This window comes from Photinus pyralis, unplaced genomic scaffold, assembly GCF_008802855.1.
Source record: "Photinus pyralis isolate 1611_PpyrPB1 unplaced genomic scaffold, Ppyr1.3 Ppyr1.4_LG7, whole genome shotgun sequence".
NCBI classification, from domain to species: Eukaryota; Metazoa; Arthropoda; class Insecta; order Coleoptera; family Lampyridae; genus Photinus; species Photinus pyralis.
In genome coordinates, this window is record NW_022170738.1 from 10,572,845 (window position 1) to 10,598,825 (window position 25,981).

General features: G+C 34.3%; 1 protein-coding gene across 1 annotated transcript; it reads left to right on the forward strand.

The window, feature by feature from the left end:
• The first annotated feature begins 2,310 nt into the window (after positions 1-2,310).
• LOC116175868 (KH domain-containing protein akap-1) lies at positions 2,311-25,189 on the forward strand. Its single transcript, XM_031494218.1, has 7 exons — positions 2,311-2,465; positions 15,427-16,244; positions 21,073-21,465; positions 21,516-21,693; positions 21,746-21,961; positions 22,011-22,150; positions 24,795-25,189. Exons 2-7 carry the CDS (start codon positions 15,471-15,473, stop codon positions 24,879-24,881), a joined length of 1,788 nt encoding a protein of 595 aa, XP_031350078.1. The 5' UTR covers positions 2,311-2,465; positions 15,427-15,470; the 3' UTR covers positions 24,882-25,189.
• The last annotated feature ends 792 nt before the right edge of the window (positions 25,190-25,981 follow it).

Sequence of the window (25,981 nt, forward strand, 5' to 3'; positions counted from 1 at the left end):
AATAACTGATCTCATTCTAAGTTTAAATACCGACTCTAGTAAAAGTAATACATATATAAAAACATCATCATGTTAACACGAATCTAGAAGTTCATACAAAAGATCAATTAATATTTTCCTCGCGTATTTGTATTTATCCACTGACAGTCTAGTTAACGGTGCACGTTATACAGGGTGGCGGTTTTTTCCGTGAGTAATATACAGTATTTTGAGGCTAAATTGAATCGGCCTATTGTCTTTTATGATCTATTTTTTTAGGCTGCAGAGCCTAATCAAAGAAACACCAAATAGCCTTTTTTTCAACCCTCATAGTTTCAATATTATAAGATCGCAGAAGAAATCTTTCCCTTTCACCCACACACACACCCCATTTCAAGCACAATCTTCCCTAAAAGATAGAAAGTTGTTCTAATCAATCTGTGCAAATAAGGTTACTCATGGAAAAAAATTGAGTTTAACAGTACTAAAAAAACTTTTGAACTGTACATATTTGGAATTCTACTCGAGTAAAGATAGATACATTTTTTTTTCAAATAACTTCAATGTTGTTAAAAAACTAGAAAGGCGTGCGATACTTTGATTTGTTTAAACCAGGGTTTAAACAAAAATACTAAAGTAAGTTTATATTTAAGAAGCTGTGGTCTGCAAGGTAATATTATTTAAGCGAATTACACCAATAAAATGTTGATCGCGGTCTTGCGTGCGTATGAGTTTATTTTCCACATGTGGAAATTGCATTTTAAATATGTACCTACAAGCATTTTTCTTTTGAGCAGAATATAAGGAATGCACTGCATATACGTTGTTGCTTCCATAGACGTTTCGACACCGTACTTCTCTATCCCATCCTTAGGTATCTTATGAAAAAATAACTCCTTGGCTAGGGTTTAATTAGAAGTAATGAAAAAGCAAAAATTTGTACTTTCGAAATTTTTGACACTAAAAAAGTATCTCCTAGCAATCCTAGCCTAGGCGCTATATTTCATAACACAAGGTAACAGACTCCACACAAATTACTAGAAGTGCGTACCTATGATAAAATACGCAACTAAAAAGTTAATTAAGAAAATGCAGAAATGGATTGCTGATCCAGTTGATTTCCTACTTATTTTTTGTGTAAGCGTAAGATTAAGTTTTGCTCCGGTAAATGTGCCTCGGAAAATTCGCTCTTGAAATGTTTCGGAACCGAAATATACCTACTTATCCTTAAAAAAACTTGTCGCCTACTAATCTCCTCCAAGAAAAAACGCTCTTTTGCTATAATAGTCCAAAAAGAAATTCGCTATCAATCGTATTTTCTATTATAGAAAAACGAAACTAGGGTAAATGGGTAAAAGTGATCAAAGTTTCTCATTTCGAGACACTCAAAATGTAATTCAAGAGTTTTGTATTCCTTTATCAAAGATGTATAAACAAAAATTCCTATAGTAAAATTAATGGTTTTTTTTCATTTCAATCAAGTAGGTTTTGATTTTAATAGCCACCTTAAAAATTAATTATTGTTTAGTCGTTCATAAGTCCACAGTAAACATTTAATATTCCGCCAAACAGTAGAGAGAGGGTGCTGCAATAACGAATGTTTAAACAGTTTTACTGAGGGGTGAAGTTTCGGAATCTGATTTTGTCAAAGAAACAAAATGGAGTTCTACAATTGAGTGAATAGTAATTATTTCAAATAAGTGTTCTTAAGGGAGTGGAAATTTTTTTGGTTTTGGCCTTCCGGCATGAATATTTCGGAGAAATTGTTCACGGTGTAAATTTGCCTGGTGACAACTTTGGAGACAAATTTGTCATAACGAATTTTGGCACAGAAATACACACGGGCGAATTTTCCATGAGGGCTATAGGATTCTCATAAAACGATTTTTCGCGAACTTTTCGGCGCGAATGCTTTTCCGCACAAAACATTGTCAAAGTCTTCCGATTATCTTTTATTTAAAACCCGTTAAATCATTAGCAACGAGTCAACGACTCAACATTTTTCTCATTTTTGGTATAAAACAGTAAAAATAGATAGGTAGTGGCAGTGTTTAAATACTTTATTTAAACAATGCTAGTAGTGGCCATAAAGCATAAAATGTATTTATATATATATATATCCTTCCGCCATCTAGTTGGCGGGTAGACTAACGAACCGCAGCTTATGGGTAGTATTTCTGTTAGCAATTTTTCCACAAGTTGTTAGATGGCGCAAATAGTTTTCCAGTCGAAATTGCCAAACAAGGTAAGGTAGACTTCCTGTAATTGCGATTTGACCTTGTAACTTGACGTTTACTGGCGACCTTAACCGAACCGAACGTAAACGCGTTTTATTTTATATTCCAAACCGATCCGCCATGTTGTACTTTCTTAAAAACATTGTAGCACGTGGAAAAGTTTGCTTGTAATAAATTAACATTGAAGTTTTTTAATTATTTGTTTGGAGATTGGGAGTTGTTATCCTTATAGTTCGAAAGAGTAAATTGGTAAGTCTTCTTTCTGATAAAATTTTACTTGAAATAATTTCCTGTAAGTAGGTACCTATATTTATATAGTTAAATGTATCCGGCTTTTTCGTAATGTTAGTTAATTTGTGGGAATTGTATTTTATTTTAGTTTTCTGAACTGAGGACCCCATTCTGTTATCGTGCGATTTTTAGCTACTCCTTGTTACTGAGTACTCACAAAATGTTCATTATCATGCCATATTAAAGGTTAGTTTGAGATTTCCTTTGCGAGTTTAGTCTAAATAGGTAGGTACCTAACCGTGCGAACTTTAATCGTTATTATCTTATTGCAGCTCCTAATATGATACTCAAACTGTTTCGAAAATTATTTGGTGAACTGCGAGGTTATCATGGGTGTATTTGCTAATATGTACTTTTATAAAATTATTCTCTTATGTACTAGTATACATATTTATATCGGGCGATCAAAAAAGGATTGATGTCGATTGTCGAGTCGCCTTTGGAAGTGATGGTCTGTGTTTGGAAGTACAAACAAAAATTCCAAAGGTAACTTCACAATTTTTGATCGCATAGTAATTAGTACTAGCGATTGATGTAGTGTTTACAGATCGTATAATATTCTTAGCTGAATTCACTCTACAAAAGCTACAACCCCTCAAGAATTCACTGAATATTATGGTTGTAGGTTTGCTTTATTTATTCTTAAAAGTTCATCGCCCAATTGATATGATAGAACAGTACACATGAACACATAATGTCATAACACGGTTAGGGTCAACAGTAATGTGGCTCAGATGTTTTATATGCCTTTTGTGTTTAAACCAGGGATTGCTACACCATCCTGATATAATTCCCAAAATTTGCTTTTCCAAGCATGAACTTAGATCAGGAATCCTCTGTGTTAACAGAGCATCTACTTATTGTCATTTGTTTACCCAATTAGACATACATACTTACCATTGAGTAATTCACTCAACCTCCTTACTCACGACCGGATTTAGAGCTTGCTGCCCCCTCTCCTTGGCCATGCAGAAGTGTGTCACGGATTACAAATTTTTTAATTTTGGATGTCATAAAATTTAAAAAGCCTTTTTTTTTAAAATCACCAAATGAATGAATTCCGTTCGTTCGTCCTTCAGTCTGAGAGTTTGAGATCTCGGCACTCGGAAATCGTAAAAAGCTGCTTTTTTTAAATTTAGCAGGTGTTAGTTAACACGTGAGGTGGGCGAAAAGCATAAAATGATTATCAAAACCATGCAAATTGTTCTTAAAAATTTCTGTAGTATGTGTAGGACTTCTTTCAGCTAAGGTGTATCCCATTTTTAAATTATTTCTTAGATTTCAATTAAACTATTTGAGCAAACTCGAACAACAAAAGCAATGTAATAAACACGGAACCGAGCACGGAACAATAAGTAACAAAAAGAATGATATAAACACATTTCAATTGACAAGTAGGTTGATGGAAACGTCAATTGTTCTGAGGTTACTGTATACGAATGTGTTGTCTTTATCAAATTTTACGCGAGGGTAATCATTTTTTTTCGTAAGCCGTCGACGCCCTTGATGTTCATGAGGGTTCTCATTGGATCAGACGTGTTCATTATGACCATTTGTAATATTACACTCATCAGTAAATATGATATTTGAACGGAAATTAGGATTTTGATTTCAATCTCGTTTTCATTCCTGGGTCTCGGAACAGATTCTCTTGGCTGACAAAACGAACCAAACTCTCAAATTTCTATGGAAAGATTTGTTCAGTAATACGGGTATTTCGAACATAGGGAATTAACATGGGAAAGCAGTTTTTGGCAGCTTGTTGCTCCTCAAATTAATCATAATGCCACCATTGGAAAGAAGTCTAGTTGCACGGTTAATTATTATTTTGCGAAATTAGGTAGTCAAACTGTGTACTTGGTTTAAAAAATCGCGGTAGTCATGAAAACAAGGTACGATAACTGTCAATAATTTTAATTGGTACTTACTACAAAACTTACGATGTATTCCATTGAGGAAAAAGTGTTTATTGTAAAAAAACGTTTACGGCGGTAATAGTTACCGCAGATTTATTTTCCGTGGAATTTAATCAGACCTCCATTCCGTCAATATCGACAATTCGACAGATAGTTTTTCAATTTGACAATTCCGGATGCTTAAATCTACGGGTCATGGCTACTTGATCTTCTTTCCAGTGATGCCATTATGAACCCTCTAAGTTAATTTGGGGAGCAACAAGCTGCGAAAAACTGTTTTCCCATATCAATTCCCTATGGTCGGTTTGAAAGTATTCACCCGGTATAAAGAGATCTCGGTAATGGTATGTAACACCGATTCTGAGTAGTCTTCTCAAAGTTCAATTGTTAACATTTATCAATCGATGATTTCGATCCATTATACGAGTTAGTTTTTCATTGTATCAAATTCCAAACACTAGTTTATTAATTATTTGTATTTCTTCATGTTTTATTTGAATTATTCGGATTGACCTTACAAATTATGTACCCATGATGAAACAATTATTTACTTATTCCTAGTTTTTGACCGCTTCAATAAACACCATCCACTAAGCAAGCTAACCTTATCCGTTTTACACGTGCATTATTAGGGTAATAGGGATTTGTACCATTTTATGTAATGTTATCGAATTCCGATGACATTTCGGACCCGTCGGTGATCCCTGACATTTAAAATGACTAAATTTCGTCATTTTTCCGACAATCTTTCACCTTTGTTTCACGGATCGGCTCGATGCTTTTTTTTAAATCCAAAATTTGGTTGACACGTTGATTCGATCGTAAATGTCGCCGTATGGTACACATTGCCACGTGAAGTTGAGTTAGTACAGACCTGCGCGCGATATCTGACGAATTCAGAAATCGCCGATTGCCAGCGTGAACACCATAGCCACGTGGTATTATTATATGAGAAACAAGCCGGTTACTCTTACTACATATCGCATTCGCATGTTTTCCTCCTTCCTTACTGCAATATTGTGAACTATTTTTAACGATTCGGTGAATTTGTTTGTGTCAAGTTATTTTTTCGGCAATTTAACGGATTTTAATCAATTTCGCAATGGTACGTATTGTATTTATTATTCAATTCTATCGATTTCGATCATTTTCGCGAGAAAGGTTTTTTAAGAATGTCGAACTCAATTACGGACCCTGCCGTTCGCTTAAGGGTTATTCAACTCTACAGTGGACATTTTTTGTAACGATTTTGAGGGTAGCGAAAAGTAAAACGTAAAATATACACTCGTCAATAATGTTTGATAAGATTAGAATTAAGATTAGGTGGTTTTGAGAATGTGTGGTATTTTTACCAAAAAAACACAACATATTGATAATTACAAATTATCAGAAATAGATAGCTGGTATTTCAAACCTGCTACGTAGGTAAATAAATGACGATCTAAGGGCCCAAGTTACAACCGTAGTTAATTTCCATTGTATCCAGCATCGTTATGTTGTGGTTAAAATTAACCGAAGCAAAAGTGGCTCTAAATGAGGTATTGTTTTTTGCGTATTTGTTGTAAAATACAAACGGAATTAAAATTTACAAAATCCACACCAGAAGCGATTTAATTAATAAATGTCGCGTGAAAGTTGACGAAAGCAAGGTCTTGTGAATTGTTGCACTTAATAACATTTTTTTAGTCTTAGATTGATCGATTATTTTACTTTAAGAAGTGAGTAAAAGTACGACCTTCGCCTAATAGCCCTAGAATTGGAGTAAAGGTTTCTAAATTCTTTGTAGTTACTTTTTTTTGTAAACAAACAAGTAAACATCAATTACACAACGAATTTGGCCACGTGCGCTTATCACTAAATTGCTGTGATTGCAAGTTTTAACAAAAATGTTCTTTCTTTCATTTCGTGATTACGGGAAGTGTGAAAAAAAAGCGTTTTTTTTTGGGAGGAGTTGTTCACTTCAATTAGACGTCACCTGCATATTGTGCTGTTTTTTAGATCCTTTGTTGGGAACAAGTTCAAATATATAAAGCACTGGGAAAATAAAAAGTAAAACTAGGAAAATATACCACAATCAATATTTTGGTCATATCGCATTACCTAACCTTTCGGATTTGACAAGATTTTTTATTTTTTCAGCTTATCCTTTCTCATTCCGTCATGTCATTTTGGTGTAATTAAAGACTATAATTTTCATTAGCAACGAAAATCGAAAATTTATTTTCCTGTCGGGATGCTACAGGTGTAATTAGACGTCAAGGTCGCACCCAACCTCGCCGCGGTAATTCCAAAATTAAAATTGCGTGTTTCATAATTTTGGTCTATCGAGGACTAATCTTGATCAGCAATAAACAACTTTAAAATAGAATGGTATCGCCACGAGAACTTCTCGTTAAATTACTAAACTACAAAAATAATTCTTTACAAACGATTTACAAAAATTAATGTTTCATTAAAGATTAAACGAAAGTTACGAAGCAACAATTTTCAGACTAGCTAGGTGCAGGTGGCAAGAAAATTCCAATAATCTCGAGCTAATCGATCAAAGCGAAAAATTATTTTTCTCCAATCACCTGAATAAGACACTAATGCCCAGTTGCACCATCAAAATTAACCCTTGCTTAAAGTTAAGTCGAACTTAAAATCTAAGGCAACGATTATTAAGACAATCGTTGCTATGGCATTTAACTTATGGTTTTAACTTTAATTAAGTGATAGGTACTTAATTTTGACGTTGCAAATGGCTATTAAGTCGCACTTCGTGAAGGTAAAATGACAACTTTCGGAGCTACTCAGTATCACTTCTGTCTCGCATGAGAATGTCCAAGTGATCATCCTGGTTTGCAAGTACTAATTGGAAAAACCTAATTAAAACACAAACAAATGTCCCCTACAAAATCTAGATACAAAAGGTGAACTCGGTCACCAGGAATTACTGTTGTAAAAGTTCACTCTCGAGTTCCCTTGTTTATCGTTGCGAATATTCAGGAACTTTTGAGAAGAACACCATGATTTCTATCCTAAGTTTTCGACCTTGTGGACGGTGTGCTAACTTGGAGGGGGTCCAAGAACACCAAAATGTTCCTTTTTTCAGTTTTTTACTTATACATATTTCGTAAAGTAAGCATATTTTTGTATCATCTTGCATTACAAAGTCGTAGGGCAGAAAAATCTTGCCGATTAATGTGCGCATGCGCAGCCTGCACAATATCAACTTTCTAATTTATTAATAATATATTTTGTTGAAATTTTAAACTCGGCAAACGTATCGCATATGGTAAAAATCGGATGTGCACATGCACAAACTGCCAACTTTCTTATTTATGAAGATATTTCTTTGAAATTTTAACCAAGATGCTGAGATGATGACGTTATTTGGAAGACATTTCGGTTTATTTTTGAACACCTTTTCATTCCGAGAAAGTTTCATTATGAGCATGATTTGAATTTGACAATTACTTCAACTATATCGGGAACAACATCTCATGGGGTTGTTTGCCTTGTTATACTAGCCATTAATGCTATCATTGCGCAGTAGGCTACTATATCATATGATATCATAAGTTTTTAGGATCGTATGATATTTCTTTCTGTCGATTTATTCTACAAAGCATAGGTGGCTAATCTACCTTTCTTCCGATACATTCACGTGCTATAAATGTAAATATAACGTTTACCATAATTTATTTTGAAAGTGACTATATAAATAAATGCCAATGATTAATAATTTTACATTCAAAGTAATTCGCATAAAAAGCATATTATCGTAAATGTTATTTAACATCCGGTTGGGAATAAATCTAATAATAAATAGGTAGATACCTAATATGAGTAATAAGTTCTCTCATTAGGTAGGCATAATTTTATTTTACGAGGGCAGCTCGCCTCACTAAAAGTTATTGCCACTTTATTGCTATAAGAAAAAAATAAATAATATCGTACAAATTGAACGTTAAGTAGTACCTAAACATTTACTTATTAATGCTTACGTTACATTTACGTATATATATTGTCCAAAAAATAAGACCATCAACTTTTTGCACCAGGGAGTTGCGGAAATCATAGATTATTATTTCAAAAATGTACCAAACCCAATGGATTTCATTGGTCCTGATCATGTTATATGAATGACAAATTGGTGTGAATTATAAAGCAATTTAATTCCGAAATTTACATTTAATTTTACGAAGCTGATTATTTTTTTTACCTCGTTTTTTACTTTCCTCACTAGAGAGGAAAAACATTTTCCTCGCCCTTTTTTAGAGACCAAAGTATATTTGTTTCTAAACAAGTTTCACAAAAAATTATGTGTAAAACTTGAGAAGAAAGTGGAGTTTTTGAACTAGAACGCTCATGTCAATTGAACGAGAGTTAGTTAGCTAGTTGTACAAAATAATAACTATTTTTGATGTATGAACTATGTTCGAATGTATATAATTGTAACTGGTTTACGTAAAGCACGTTTGCATCAAATATTATTCTTCATCTGATAGTTCTAAATAGTTTTCCGCATCTAAGAAGTTTATAATTATTAATTAACATTTTATTAAAGATCTTGACACCTCTTAGTTAAAGTGTGCATAGTCATTGAAAATTACTCGGACATGGAACTAATTCGTTTAGAGAGGGAGACAAATTGCATTTCGTTGGATCGTTTGCTTTATGAAAGAAGCAAAGTGTAAATTACAATTGCAACGGAAATGCCATGAATATATAAAAAAAAGCAATGTTTATTATACTTTTTTCTTGTATTGTAAAGTTTTATTTATTACGGACGAGGTCGAATAATCTATTTACGCAATTGATAATGACTTAATTGAAGAATGAAAATTACTGTTTTTTATGTGCGAATGGTCGAGTCTTTTTTATCGTTCATGGGCTTTCTATACAGTGAGATAACAGATACGTAAGTCGCGTTGGCAGATCTGGAAAGGCATTCGCAGTCCCGATTCAGCCGAGTGACCTAAGAGCCGATTTGACTTGCTAATCCGAAACTCAGTTGACTCGTGAATCCGACTTGATCTGCGAAACGGATTTGACTATAGTGGACCTGATATTTCTTACCTATTTATAGAGTAGGTACTCCTAATGTGCTTAACAAACGTTTACGACAAGACCTCGGACAAGACTAGTTTTAGTCAAGCCTACGTAATACACTTTAATACGAATATACAGGGTGAATAAAAAGAAAGGAACATTGATGCTGGAGCCGTTACTATTGGTCATATTAAAAAAAGCAAAAAATTTTAAATGGCAACCTACAAATTACTTTATTAACACAATTAAATACAATCTATATATAAAAATGAACCCCTGTTTCTTCTGGTCACGCAATAACTTGAGAACGACTTTACCGATTTCGTTCATCTTTTTTTTTAAAGTTTTCTAATACTGTGTAGAAGGTTCTTACGGTAAGAAAAACTATGAAAATCGCGCAGAAAATTGGAAAATTGGAGAAAACTTAACGACTATTTAAACATCGCGCGTTTGACGGTGTGGCAGCAATTGTTTTAACAGCTACATCGATCAGCATATATCCGTCAAAAAATTAATTTGTGTTCTGTCAATTCGATCGGAAAGTTTATCCAGATTTCAGTGAGTTTTTTAACTTTGTGATAAAAATGAATTTCCTCGCCAGTAATGTATCATTTTCCAGACTTTTACGTAAATAACTATTTAAGTTATCTATTCGTGGGGTAATAATTTCAAACGAATAAAATTTATTTCGTAAACACAATAATCGTTAAAGCGATTAGACGATTACTTAAAGTTTAGTTGAAGTGTGGTTGAAGATTCGTTGGGATAGCTTTCGCTACTTCCCAAAACAGAGGTGCTGATTCGCTTGTTTAGAAAACAAATTGTTTAAAAGTATCATGGCAGCGCGAACACGTTACTTAGGCCCCTTTGGTCTACGAATGGAAAATGTGCAACTAGATACTCGATACTTACACAACACAGAACAGTAGTAGCAGTGAATTCAGTTTCCAAATCCGGCCGAATTGATAAATAAAAACAAATGCCACTTGCATAAATATTCGACGTTACGTTTATTTTTTAAAGATCACTGGTTGACCCTCAATTCCAAAGTAATTTAGATTTTTCGTTTGTCTCAATATAAAGGGGATTAGTTATTACCGCGTATTTGGCTGTCCTTGAATTTGATAGAACCCTTTATTGATCTTTTGGCTCTTGCGACGCGCCACCTTCGAAGGACACGGGGTCATTATATTACAGCGATTACGTAAAAATGTAATTACGCATTACGCAAGCATCCGACATTTTCCCTAAAGTAAAGAATTGGAGTAGGTACAATGTTAGTAAAATTATTTTAGGGTGCGAAGAGAATTTCGAGTGACAATTTCAACAAAAAAACGAATAGATGCTAGTAAAGATATACCAAGATGTTTTAGATCAGATTCTTTGAATTGCCTTAGATTGTTGGGAAATATGTTTAAATTTGGTATCATGAAGTCCATTCTGAACTCGAAATGGAATGGGAACTTAGTTTATAGAACGATTTCGAGTCCGTTTGTTCTAACTTTAAAATGTTTAAAGATTAATCTTGTTTTTTTAGCATTTTGTAGGAAATTAGTTTATGGTTTCCAATCAATGTTTTCATTCTAGTAGGTATACATATGTAGCACGAGCTAAACAATGCCCATATTTATATAGATGAAAATTATTTACCTCAACGTTATTGTTAAATTATTCGTTAAGTACTTACTTTATCTAATGGTCGTTTTCACAAACTATGATTAAAGTTAATCGATGGTTAACAATTGCAGAATGGGAAGCATCTTACCTTCTAATCGCAGGTGGCATTTAATTAATAAACATTTTTAATCATTGATTAATCTTAATCCATCGTTTGAAAAATCTGGTATTTATTCGACTAATTAGTTAGGTTAGTAAACCAATAGGTTTCCTTGGTAGAATCTCAAACTTAGCAGTGGCACCTAAAAATTAGACTCGAATTACTTGCTATTTAGCTTGTACTTTATCGATAAAAAGTACGGACGATTAAAAAAAAGCGTTGTTATACCTGCCACTTTATAGCAGATTGTTATTCTTTTTAAAATTATCGTATACAATCGCCTACTTTTTAATTAATATTATCGCTTCTCTGTTTGTAGGTATTGTAATTTTTAGTTAATTACGCCGATATCGGCGACCTTCAATTTTGAATTACTCGCTGTAATTTGTTTTTATGGCCTTTGCAAATGGAGTAGAATAAATCATTTTTATAATTAAGTATGTACCACAGTGTTAACTTTTACAAGAGAGTGGTAGAAGCAAAATTTGTTTTGGAAAACTGTCGGACTAGGGTGAAAACTACTGATAAAGAAAGAGAAACGCTTTACTATCAGTCATAATTATGGTAATATGATGTCATGATTATCGCAGAGGGACCTACGTTTTTGTTTGTTTTTTTTAGTATCTCCTCTAACGGCTGTCCAAAAAGGGTGTGTTTGTGAAAAACTTAACCAGTAACAACGCCATTCCCTTCTTAGCATTACTATAATCTTTTCGAAGAGGCCGTTTCTGGCGCTGACAATCTAAATTGTTGTTACAGGCGTAATATGAGACAAATCTCTACGATACACTACAATAAGCAGTGAGTGCGTCTAACATAAATTTCTCGTACGATTCATGACTAGGTGTCGAGTAGGAAAATGGTCGGTCTATTGCTTGGTGGCGTACACTGTTCAGAAATTGTTGCAAATAGGAGTTACGGTACGGCATTGCTAAATTTTCGAAACAGCGAAGGCGCTAAATTTTCAGAACCCTGTGTTTAGTAAAATATGGGATTTCCAAGTCTTATAGATCATGTCGCAACACTTCAATCTCACCTCATGACAATTTATTTATCTTACATACTTGATTATGCTTTATCGATGACGTATTTATTCAGTGATATCGAAACTATTGTAAAAACGCGCACGCCGTAATTATTTCACTTGGTATTGGTCTGCAACGTCATTTTCAACAATTTGTGCAGCGAAATGAAATCCTAATAATGCTAATAAACATTAAAAACAATAAAGGAGTAGATGTGAAACTCTTACGATTTGTGGTGCAATAAGTTACAGCTAAGTCATGCGCCTACTCAATAGTCGTAGATATGAGACGGGTTACTTCTGCGTCTATCATAAAACCCTTAGAACGAAGTGGCACGTTAGTCATGTAAGTTTTTTTTAAATTTTCTTACCGTTTGCATGAATTCCGAATTCGGCAACATTTATTTCGATAGGTCAATCAAATCTTATAAGCATTTTATAATTAAGCGGATGTCATTTCATTGACATATTAGTCAATGATCATTTTTCGACGATATGGTTCCTTACTTCTCATTCTCGGGTACAGTGAAATTTCTGTTTCGAACAAGCATGTAATGGTAGTTTGACTCTGGATATTTTACACCTCGTTTTACACTAAACAAAGTGCTAACTTGAAGGGCACTATTTCGCGCTTAAAATCATTTCATCATTTCAATTTTCTGGGATAATGAATACATTTTTATTTTATTTAACAATAAACGAATTTACTATTACAAGTAATAAATGTGCGATGTCAATAATAACAGAGGGTTAACGTTTTGTTTTATAAAATTCCATGGCATCACAGATTATTGAAAAAGATACGGTAAAGTCACTAAATATAGAAAGTACCGCAATCCATTGGGCTCGTGTGTTAGAGAGAGAACGTATGATTTTTGCCCAAAAATGGCGGAAGTTACCAGATTCTAGTAACTTTGATGTTAAGAATTGTTCCACCTGTTTGGAGATATCTGTATATATTTTTATAAAACATGACAGTACTATGAAGTTAGGTTATAAAAAATGACAGGTATTCAGATTTTATTTGTCAATTTTTTAAGTTGGCAGCAAATTTGCCCAAAAATGGCGGATGATTGCGGTACTTTCTATATCTAGTGACTTTAAGATACGGTTTTTATTTTTCCAATTTTCCGTCTTTATTATGAAAAAAATTGAAAACTAATACGGTTGATTGACGTAAAAAAATTTTTTCTACAAAAAACCTTAATACATTTTTGCTCTAAAATAATTTGGGGAGCCAATAATCGCATATTATGAATTTTACATTGAAATCCGTCATTGTTTAAATACTTTATTTACACAATGGCGCAAGTCACCACCCTGTATAGTGGTTGTGAAATTTAGTGTCTTTTATTAATCTCCCTTAATCCACTCGATCTTGGTTTCAAATCAGGATAATTTTATTTTTAATTCACGCAAATTTTGTTGCTTGCTGGAAAAAATTCTCGATCAAAAGCATAAGATAAAATCGCTCCAGCTATAAAGCTGAATTTTTGAAGTCCCTAAGACCCCGTATTGCATCTAGAAGTGCGAACGTAGTGCCATTTGTCGGGGGTAAATACACAAGAGCTTGATTTTTAATCGGATATAATTTTATTCTTACACGAAAGTTTTGTTGCAATGGAAAAACTAGACATCAAAAGTGTGATAAAATCGCGACAGATTTAGTTGGAGAGATTTTACCATGTGCTTTTGATCGAGAGTTTTTTCCAGGAGGCAACAATTTATAAATGAAAATTATCCGATTAAAAATCAAGTTCTTGATTAAAAATGTGTCAAAATTTTATCGCTTCTGATTTTATTACTTTCAAATATCCAAGATACTTGGACGACCACAAACTTGTTGTTGTTTAGATACCAAACTGTCACTGGCAACAAGTCTACCTAATGCGCTAATTACGAATGCACTTATCTCTTGCACGATGTCCGGTTTTGGTGCAAATTCTTTCGCAAATGTTGAAACCGCCGTGAATAATTAACCGGGACATTATCATGCCGAATATCCCGCGTGCTAAAAAATAGCCTGATTAAATTTTGTCGTTTTTCGTCAAATTGTTTTACTATAAGAAGAAGTACTTCGTCTCCTTAATTGGCAAATTGACTCAATGTACTTCTAAGCAACACGTCAAAATTGAATCGGCTATTTTTATTCACTTTGGATATTACTGTTGAATAAAAACACACCATGATAATACGAATCCAATGCCGAAAATTCAAAGACTCTTATTATATTTCATTGCTTGAGATCTTAAACTAGAATGTTTTACTTGGTTTAATAAGGGACAGGGACGGGTGCAATGTAGCTATCCCGAGGTGTTATAGCTCAGCTAATTTCTGTAACGTCGGCGGTTTGACTGTAGTCAAGTATTTATTATAAAAGTGACTTAGATTCGATTTGTTGTAAATTCTATGCTAAAACCTGTATTAATCTCAATATATGTACTCTTACTCCGAAGGTATTTATAAATATTTTAGGTAATTAAAACTTTCCCCGCTGTTAGGTACCTACCTATTTATTTGCGATAAACTTTTTAACCATTAATTGCTTGGATTTTTTTATTGCGAAATTTCAAACCAGTTTCATTTCTCTCGGATGCGCCGATCAGCCGAAATCCGTGGATTATTTACAATGGTCGAGAAATCTTCAAATTTGTGAAAATAGTGATTTTAGTTATGATTGCAAATTCGTTTCGATATCATTTGACATTTTGAGGCCATGCTTTACAATTTGACCTAAATTTTGATTTATTACATCATATACCTACTTTGCTCTAAGGCATTGCCATTCTACAATTTGCGATCCGTATAACAGAATAATATACTATCTCTTTTCTCTATTTCCTTGATCAAATTGTTATTTATGTTAGAAGTTACGCACTTACGCACCCTTTACTTGAACCGTATGTACCAAAGAAAGTAGCTGCCATACATTCTGTATTGATGGCGGGTTCAACAAAAAAGTACAGTTTATATAAAAGTTTTTGAGTCGTAAAACTTGACACGCAATTTTAATTGCCAATCTTTATCAATCTTATTAATATTAGGGGTTATCTTTATGTTATCTTTCTCTTTACTTTGTTTTGTATGTACCACTTGTAAAATTTGTCAATATTTTTAACAAGCGTATGTCTCTTTCATATTGTAACTGATTGTATTCATTTTCAGGCGTACATTTCTGGTAAAATATTCAATCGTGGATCTGTCAAGATATGGCACCGTCTCATTCTCGTCACTTGTTAGTGTGGACTACATTACCAATTGCCATTTTGCTCAGTTATTTATGGTTCAAAAGGAAAAGAACAGAAACCACAAGTGACCCTCAAAAGTCTACCGAACTCGTCAATCAAGAAGAACAGAATCAAGTTGCCGTTGAAAACGTAGAAAAGGTAGAGTGCACTTCTGTCAAAACCCTTAAACGATCCATTTCGGGTGTAGAGTCCTCTCCCATCGATATAGTATTCCCTCCCGAACTGAAGTCTACTAAATCTAGTCAACTTATGATATCGGATGAAGATTTAGATTTGGAAATTGAAAAAATTAAATCCATGAAGACTACAAGCAATCCTTCTGTCGAACGGTTGAATAGTAAAAAAGACAACCAACCCAATTCCGTCGTAGAGAGTGAGAGTACAGAAAGGTCGACGAATTTGATGGCCACCGCTTCTCCAAAGAAACAATCGACAAACCTCAAAAAGGATGCGAATAAAACCATGGAAACCATTGAAAATAAAAACGTAAAATCTCCGCTCAATAAAAATAAAAAGGGAAAGATGCCGCAAAAGGATGTAGGCGCTACTCTTAGGAAGAAGTTTAATACTCTTAAAGTGGAAGCTAATGTCACCCAAAAATTCACTACTAGTGGAGCAGACGCAGACCAAGAAACTGATAAACAAAGTAGTGAACGTGATTCTGCCAATCATAGCCCTGCGGATGTTATGTTGGCCAGTCCGTCATTGAGCTGCATTTCGGACAGTCACAGTGAGGTAACGTATTTTTTAGTTTTATTTTGATGCAGATTGAATAATCAATCGAAGTAACTAGCAAATAGCAATACTGATATAATTTGTAATAAAAATGTGAGACAAGTTTGGTGCCAATTGTTTGTGCAGAAAGTTTAACGCCTTATTAAGAAATAATCGTTTGACAGATTTATAGAACGTACAGTACGTATGTTCTTGATTACAGCCTTTTTTGGTGGTTTTTAACCCTTAATCCTTTTCAGTGTGCTATTTAACTAATACGGTTTAAACCACACGACTTTGGTATATCCCCATTAGGTACTATCTTTGACCTTTGCCAAAAGTTTTCACACTCTTCCCTGTTGAAGCAACTGTTTTAATGTTTTATTGAAAATGTTGCGACTGGCGACTGTTTACCTAACTTTTCCATTGATTTGCTGAGTGGAACCTTTTATGTAATAACATTGTTAATAATTTTAATAATATATAATGTAATCTTTTTCTTTCACTTTGTTTGATATGTGAAATTTTCTTCTACTTTTTCAAGTAGGTTTTTGAATTCATTTTTATTGTCATGTAAACCAATATTGAAGTAATAGTTGCCTGTGTATAGCAAATTGCCACAACCATCTGCTGCTGAACTAACATTCAAAACTTTCTTTTATTTCACTTTTCCCTTGGGGAACCAACTATACATGCTCTTATTTAGATTGTCACGTAGACATTTCCAATTGCGGCAGTTGCTGCAGTGTAGACCAAGCATGTCACACACGCGGCCCACCGTCTTAATTAAAATCTGCGGCCCATTGTTTATTATAAGATTTAATTGTACAGCGTGTCCTATTTTGGTCGAGACTGCAGTGTATCTCAGCTGTTTTTATAGAGTTGCGGTTTTCGGGACCCTGTGATACTTTTGATACCACAAGCAGAATCAATGTACCGACGTTGGTTTCTGAGGTACAGGATGAAAACGGAAATTTTGGAAAAAATGTAGTTTGCAATACATCAATGTAATCAGGAAAAGGAATGTAAATATTGTACATAAGTAGTAAGCAGTAAGATATAATAACATCCCAAAAGTCAAACTTTTGTTTTAACCCTGTATCTCTGAAACAAAAGGTAGGTAGATTCATTCTGGTTGTGGTAATAAAAATATCACAGGGTCGCGAAAACAGCATGTCCCTATTTAAAAAAAAATAGCTGCCAAATACACAGTACATTTTCTCAAGCGGGTAGAATACTAATGATTATTTGTATTCTTTCGTTTTATTTATTATATTACTTTGTATACTTAATTGTGTATATGATATAATGTGATCCGCAGCCATATGTGGAAACCTTAAAATGGTCCTTGATGATAAATGAGTTTGACATACTTGCTGTAGACTCACTGAAAGCTTATCTTTTCAACTAAAAACTGTGTTTTTTATAGTTGACGTAAATTAGATTTTTTGAGAGAAAAAATGTATAAAGTGTTAAAAATTTGGATACAGACTCCTTAAAGACAAGTAAATATACAGGGTGTTTTTTTGGGAGCTTTAGTTAAAAGTTTCTGGGAAAGTAAAATAGGTAGGATTTTGAAAATTTGTACTTAGGAGTTACTCTGAAGGCCGAATCGATGTAAAATATTTTCAAAATGGCCGCACTTCCGGAAACACCGGAAGTAGATAGTAACTTCGTTATTTTAAATGGCAACCCCTATTTTTTATTGCATTTTTGGATTCTACGTGAAATTTCACTTCTTTTGATACCCATATGTCGATATCTGCCATTTATGGTTTTTAAGTTATTTTGACTTTAAGAAAAAAAAATGGCGGATGCAGATGGTACCTTGATAATTGATTACTTGAAAAAGGTTATAGTCATGGCAACCCATTTTTATCAGCATAGAGAATGAATAGGGCTTTCTTTTACTGTACTTAAAACAAAGTTAAGTTGCGTACAACCGCACCTATGGAGATCCAAATTTAAGAAACTTCAAAGTCTATAAACTCAGTTTTTTTAAATGGAATGACCATGTTCTTAATATTGCATGAGATAGAGAATCGAAATTGGCATATTTTGATATTACATGTTCCTATAGCTATCTTTAACAGTTTCTGATTTATTCCCATTTCATTGAATTGATCTCGGAATTGATGCCATTTTTTTTCGCATTTTCTTTTTAGTAGTTGGCCATGATTTTATAACAATCGAATTTTAAACAAATCAAGGAATGGATTCTTTAATACCACTGATTCTAGTTCTAGTCTAAATAATTCTTTAATAAATAACTCATTTAATAAGGATATAGGACAGAAAATTTTTGAAAAATCTAAACAGAGTCGTTCAACTGAATTTCTTAAACAACGTATAAGTCTGGAAATTAAGAGAGGTAATGCGATATCTGTTCTAGCAACAATTCCATACCAAAAATGTTTCAACAAAGTTTTTTATATTTTGCATTGAATTTATTTTGTTAATCTTGCATTTGCAATTCAATTCATTTTCTTAAATATTCTCTTGTAGAGCTTTGTATAACTTGTGCTTCAACGGTTTGTAGTGCATTAGGGGTACAAAATTTCAAAAATTCATACAATTTCGTTCTAGTTTTCGAATGAATGTACGGAAAGCACGCGCCGCGATTCTGCCCATTTCACCATAAATAACAATTAAATTCCAAAATAGGTGAAACCACTGCGAGTCATTTTTCGATTTTTGAAAAACTTATGTTAACCTATAACAGTGGGTGATGGATTAGTGTCACTAGATTTGTTTAAAATTCAATTGTTATAGAATCATGGCCGACTACTAAAAAGAAAATCCTAAAAAAATAGTGTCAATTCAATAAAATGGGAATAAGTCAGAAACTGTTAAAGATAGCTATAGGAACATGTATTGTCAAAATATGCCCATTTCGATTCTCTATCTCATGGAATAGTAAGAACATGGTCATTCCATTTAAAAAAACTGAGTTTTTAGTCTTTGAAGTTTCATAAATTTGGATATCCATAGGGGCGGTCGTACGCAACTTAACTTTTTTTTAAGTGCACTAAAAGAAAGCCCTATTCATTCTCTATGCACTGATAAAAATAGGTTGCCATGACTACAACCGTTTGCAAGTAATCAATTATCAAGGTACCATCTGCATCCGCCATTTTTTTTCTTAAAGTCAAAATAACTTAAAAACCATAAATGGTAGATATCGACATATGGGTATCAAAAGAAGTGAAATTTCACGTAGAATCCAAAAAAGCAATAAAAAATAGGGGTTGCCATTTAAAATAACGAAGTTACTATCTACTTCCGGTGTTTCCGGAAGTGCGGCCATTTTGAAAATATTTTACATCGATTCGGCCTTCAGAGTAACTCCTAAGTACAAATTTTCAAAAACCTACCTATTTTACTTTCCCAGAAACTTTTAACTAAAGCTCCCAAAAAAACACCCTGTATATCAAAAAAATTCCCCGCTCTCAGGAGGGCGCTTCATCCTCTTTTGGTCCAAAAACCACTCCTTCGGGTGACCTCTCACTGGTGTTTTCAATTTTTCTTGAAAACTGTTATCCTGACGAAGAAAGTGGATAGTATCTAAATTATTCTTTATTAAATTTTGTGTCTTTTATGTCCTATAAGTTTTTTTCCCTATATTCCCAATATCCCTATATTGTACCCTAATTCAAATAAAATAAAAATAAATAAGAAAAACCTCACAAATATGGATAGAATACTACTGTAATGCAAAAAACAAAAAAATGTTTAATTTCTGTTTTGTTTTTTGTGTTGGACCCATTTGCTACACCACCTTTAACGTAGAGACCACTACGCGTTTTCCCTTTAGGTAATTCTTGCTCTACCACCGAATTAAATCCTTGTCCATGACAACTGGAACATGTTACCGAACACTTTAGCACAACTGCATCGTTTTCCGCAACCCTTTCTAAAACTAGACGATATCAATTGAAGGAGCTGGTATATCTGTTGTAAAAATTTGTACCAAAATTTGACTGATTGTTTTCCAATCCCATTCTTACGAATGCTGTTCTAAAGCAGCTGATGTTGGTGGTAGTCTTGATTAGATTGACCAACAGATTGTTTAAATGAAATGAATCTAAATGCGTTCAACGATGTACGATGTTGTACTAGTATCACATTCACTAATTGGGTGAACAAATAATACCTAAGTATATTATTTTTACAGTTATGAAGGATTTTCGAATTCTATAAATCGAGAGAACTAGATGCCCTTGCCTTGATGTTTTCTTAAACATTTTTGTCTAGAGGAGAAAGAGCAATTTTGAGAATAAGAAGATCAACATCTGGTCCTACCACAATTACCGTGGAAATTTTATGGGCTTTCTTAATGGCAGTTTGGACCATTAAAGAATCCGCATCGTCTATGGCAGAAAGTGCTTGGATATCGACACATTCCAAAACGCGCTTGCAACATTGATGATAACGCGCTTTCTTATTAACGTCATATTTGTGAGCTTAAGATTCGTTAAAGGGAAAAAACGTATAGATTCTATCAATTGCCTAGTCAGAGTTGCAGTTCGAGAAAAATTGAAAACACTAGTGTGAGGTGGTATTAGGAGGGTGGTTTTTGAACAAAAAGGGGGTGAAGGCTCCCCTGAGAGGTGGGAACTCTTTTCATCTGTATTTACTTGTCTGTAAGGAATTCCTACCCACTGTTTCAAAACTGTATAATTTTTTTTTCTATACCTATGCCATTTTTACTGCAAACTTACGTCGACTATTAAGACACAATTAGAATGCGGTATGTACCTACTACCATGTTTTCATCTACAGGCATGAAATTGTGTGATTTTTAAATCAAAATTTTTTATTATCGTATTTTAATACTATGATTTTGTAGGGATCTAGTGATAGCGGTAAAGGATGTAGTGAAGTTGCAACGCCACCATCGCGGACGCCGGCCGGAGATGGCTCGGTATCGAGCGATACAGTATTTCCTACAATTTATCAGTTCGTAATTCCTCAAAATCTTGTTGGGAAACTAATAGGGCGCCATGGCACGTTCGTAAATCAAATTATGAGCAAAGCTCATGCCCATATAGTGATAAAAAAACATCCGGACAACGACCAGTTAAAAATTTGTGTTATGGAAGGAATGCAAGTTGAAATAGAAAATGCCCTAAAAATGATCAGAAACAAATTCCCATTGAAACGTTTTCCAGAATTAAGTTTAGAAAAAATTGTATTTGAACCTCCGGTTCCTACTTTATCTTTAGCACCTGAACAGTTATGTGTAAGTGTAGCGTTCGCATCTTTCACTGAAATACACATATTATTTTACAGCTAAAACTGTTAGAAGGTATTAATAATGACACGATTGTTAGTTGTATGGTTAGTCCGAATCACCTATTTTTACAACAACCAACTCATCCGAGTTTTCCTAATCTAAATATCTTAAGCAATTGCATGAACGCTTGTTATGCCGATGCAAATTCGCCGATGTTGCCAAATCCTCTGCCAGGTAGTTACAAATACAAGATGTTTTGACCCTATAAAATGTTATCAAACCGTAGAATATCCGGTGTGTGCTGCTTACTCTTTGGGCGCGTGGTACAGAGCGTTAGTGATATCGAAGAATGATGATGCAGATGCGTCGTATATTAAATTTTTAGATTACGGAGGTTACGCAACGATTAAAAACTCCGATCTCAGACAAATTCGAGCGGACTTTTTAATGCTACCATTTCAAGCGGCCGAATGCTTCTTAGCAAATGTAAAACCGACAGGGGGTAAGTGTCGCTAATATCACAAAAGAAGTGTTACATTCTGGAGTTGCAGGAGATGATGCAGAATGGGCGGAAGAAGCTTTTAGTTTAGTTGCTAGCCTTACCAAGGGTTCGATAATATTGTCCCAAATTGCCGAATATACTGAAGATGGGACTCCTTTGGTGTTGATATATGTCTCTGTGCCACCACAGGTAAATATCATTCAAGATTACCAACTAATTTGATGTCTCGAAGACTTCATTGTATCGATTGTTACACATTATCGAATAGGTACCTTATGCATATAATTCAGGGTGTTAATAATAGTTTCTCAAAATATGAAGGACACTTTAAATTGTTATTGCTCTACCGATGATGTGTCTCCTTACAATTTTATTTTTAAGATTTGTCATGAAAACCTCTTAGGAGAAAATAACTACATTTATTGTATTACAACATTATTGTGTCAATTTATTGATATAAAATGTACAATTGGACAAGTTATTGAATGATATTGGGCAATCTGGAAAAGACGAAATGTGAACAGTATTTAAACTTGAATAATCTGTTGATGGTCCAGCTTTGTCCATCGTTTTGTCTTCCACGCCCAGTAGAGATCTCGAAATTTTATTTTTTGAATCAACGGAATCTTCCAAATAGCCTTCCGCTAGGAATGTGCTTCGCCATCCTCCATGCCTCTTTTATAGACGTAATATCGAGTCCACTGTCGGCAAGTAACGTAGCAGATGTTCTCTGAAAACTGTGCCCTTATGTTACCTTTGTTAATAAATACGTATCATCTGGAGCTTCCGTCATAAACTTGATCACGTTTTCTTTAGGTAATACCTTAGCTTTTTTGAACTCATAACCAATGGATTTAGCCCACAAAGAACTGCACTGGTAAGTTTTCGACTAAAAATTAATAAAAAAGGATAACTCTGAGGATAACAAATAATAAAAAATCATTTTAACATACCTTCTCGCTAAAATAGGCTAGTAAGACGGTTTCATTGATAACTGTCACCTATTTTTCCTTCATCCAGAATTCCCAAGATGAAAACTCCTTTTCATATCGGTCTTCAGACTTGCTTGGGATCAAACCCAACACAGCTTCATCAACTTCCACTAATGTTTCGGAGGGAATTTGCTCAGCGTTCACTTCCATTCCGAAATTATGAAAATTTTTGTTTTACAATGTTTGTTTTTTCCTTAGAAACAAGTAACCTATATTTTTTCATCGTTTTTAACCATGTTTAATTAAATTTTGTAGGTTTTCTGCAGTTGTGCGTAAAACGTTGTACATGCCTCGGACCGGAGGAAGATTACGACCTTAGCCTCTAACTTCGGCCACGGGCGGAATCTTATACCTCCGGCTCTCTATACAGGGTGGCCATTTGAAAACGAAACAGAGCCTATTTTGGGGACCTCAAAACATTTACGAAAAAATCCTCGGACCCGTCAATTTTTGATTCAAGGGGGAACCATTTTTTTGCTAGTTTCGCCCCCCTAAGGGCAAAGCGCTAGCAGGGGTGACAACCGCCCCCAAAATTTTAAATCGAATGGGGGGTCGAGTGATACCTTATTTTGAAGGTATTTTTATGTGGATTATAACCTTTAACTTTTAAATCGCTACTAATTTGCTTAGCCGATACAGGGGCTAATAAAAGTTATAAAAACTTGTCAACATTTTCTTATGAAAAAAAATGTAAATGAATTAGTTAAATTTTGGTTATTGTTGAGAGCGTTAACATTTTTAACATTTTGAAGTTTAATAGTGATTGTCAATTGTTGTCAAATCATAGTAGTGACAAATAGCACTTTAAAGTTATTTAGTTGCAAAATCGGTACATTGAACAGTGATAATGGTTTATCCACTTCCTGAAAGAGTTGAAATAAATGTTCCTTTTTCTATTGGGCTGATTCAAATCCCAGAATATTTCGTGTGGTGCATACACAACATCCCGAAAAATTGAATGTTTGGGCTGGCATTTTTGGTAACCATATCCTAGGCCCCTTCTATTTACCTCGCAATCTAACAGGAGAGATGTACCTGGAGTTATTAGAAAATACGACTCATCCAGCATTAGTGGAGATACTAGAAAATAACAACGAGTACTTGGAAAATCGTCTAGTATTTCAGCAAGATGGTGCGCCATCCCACTATGCTGCAGGGGTTCATCAATATTTGGACCAAACGTTTCCAGAAGAATGGATTGGAAGAAGAGGAGCTATTGAATGGCCTCCTCGTTCCCCGGACTTAAGTCCGTTAGATTTTTTTTATGGGGGCATTTAAAAACTAAAATTTATGCTAGTCAGCCAACATCGTTAGACAACTTGCGACAAAGAATAATTGATGAATGTCGTCAAATCACCCCAGGAGTTTTACAAAAGTACGGGAAAGGTTTGAACAAAACCTGTATTATTGTATGGAAGTCGAAGGCCAACATTTTCAACATTTACTTGATTGAGTTTAGCTGTAAGCACTTAAAATAAAATTGATTTAAATCTTAAGAGTTATAATCTACATAAAAATACCTTCAAAATAAGGTATCACTCGACCCCCCCCATTCGATTTAAAATTTTGGGGGCACTTGTCACCCCCGTTATAGCTTTGCCCCCGGGGGGCGAAACTAGCAAAAAAATGGTCCCCCCTTCGATAAAAAATTGACGGGTCCGAGGATTTTTTTCGTAAATGTTTTGAGGTCCCCAAAATAGGCTCTGTTTCGTTTTCAAATGGCCACCCTGTATGTAAATAACTATTAAGGTCGGTCGAGCTTGCTTGTGTTACGGATGTGTACAAGAGCATATGCATATAGTATGTGTTTTGCCTTGATTTAATAATAAATTATGTTTCAGCAAATTATTTTCTTAAATGGCGAACTGGTAAATAGAGGATATGCGGAATGGGTGTCTCCAGAACCGTATATAATGCAACAGTCTTAACACCCGCTACTGGATAAATAAAAAAACTGACTGAATCTACAGCTCCCAAATGAAGACTATATAAATTTCATTGTTGTATAGACTTATTTTACTGCCTTGATAATGAGAGTGTGTTAATTGCATGGTTTGTGTACATAAAATCATTACAATTTTTATCTTGCTACGAGTTATTAGTGGAGTATCCAATTTTTTTTTTGTTAAAATGTAAGAGAATAATTTATTTTAGTTGACTGGTTTCTTCAATTGACCCATTACTTTTGAAGCGGTAAATTTAAGTCTACATTTAAGAAGGGGACATCTTGATTTTACCTACTATGGTTGTATATAAGTGACTGAGATTACTTATTTTTAGAATATAATAATATATATGTTGAAGAATCACTTTTGCATTTGGTTATTTTGTGTATATTATGTTTTGTTTTTGGTTAGTGTTTATAACTGTAAAAAAAAGGTATTATAATTTGCAGTGTTGTTCTGTATTGAAAAAACCAATGTAGCTTTGTTGTAAATACATTTTTGTAAAATATAAATTTTTCAAGTTTCATTTTTACAATTTGTGCAAACCCCTCAGAAGATACCCAATGTTTTCTTTCTTGGTTTGAGATTTCACCAGGAAATATGGTGCTAGTTCGTGAGATTTCAGTTTTTATGGTGCCACTGCAAACTGTAAAATCTAAACCAAAACTCGAAAATCGAGGGTCTTAAATGGCGCCACCGTCGCATTTTAGTTCGAGATTTCACTAGGGTCTTAAGCGACGGTGGCGCCATTTAAGACCCTGGTGAAATCTCGGATGAACTAAAAAACGACGGTGGCGCCATTTAAGACCCTGGTGAAATCTCGATGAACTAAAAAGCGACAGTGGCGCCATTTAAGACCCTGGTGAAATCTCGAGGAACTAAAAAGCGACGGTGGCGCCATTTAAGACCCTGGTGAAATCTCGATGAACTAAAAAGCGACGGTGGCGCCATTTAAGACCCTGGTGAAATCTCGAGGAACTAAAAAGCGACGGTGGCGCCATTTAAGACCCTGTTGAAATCTCGATGAACTAAAGAGAGACGGTGGCGCCATTTAAGCTCCTGGTGGAATCTCGATGAACTAA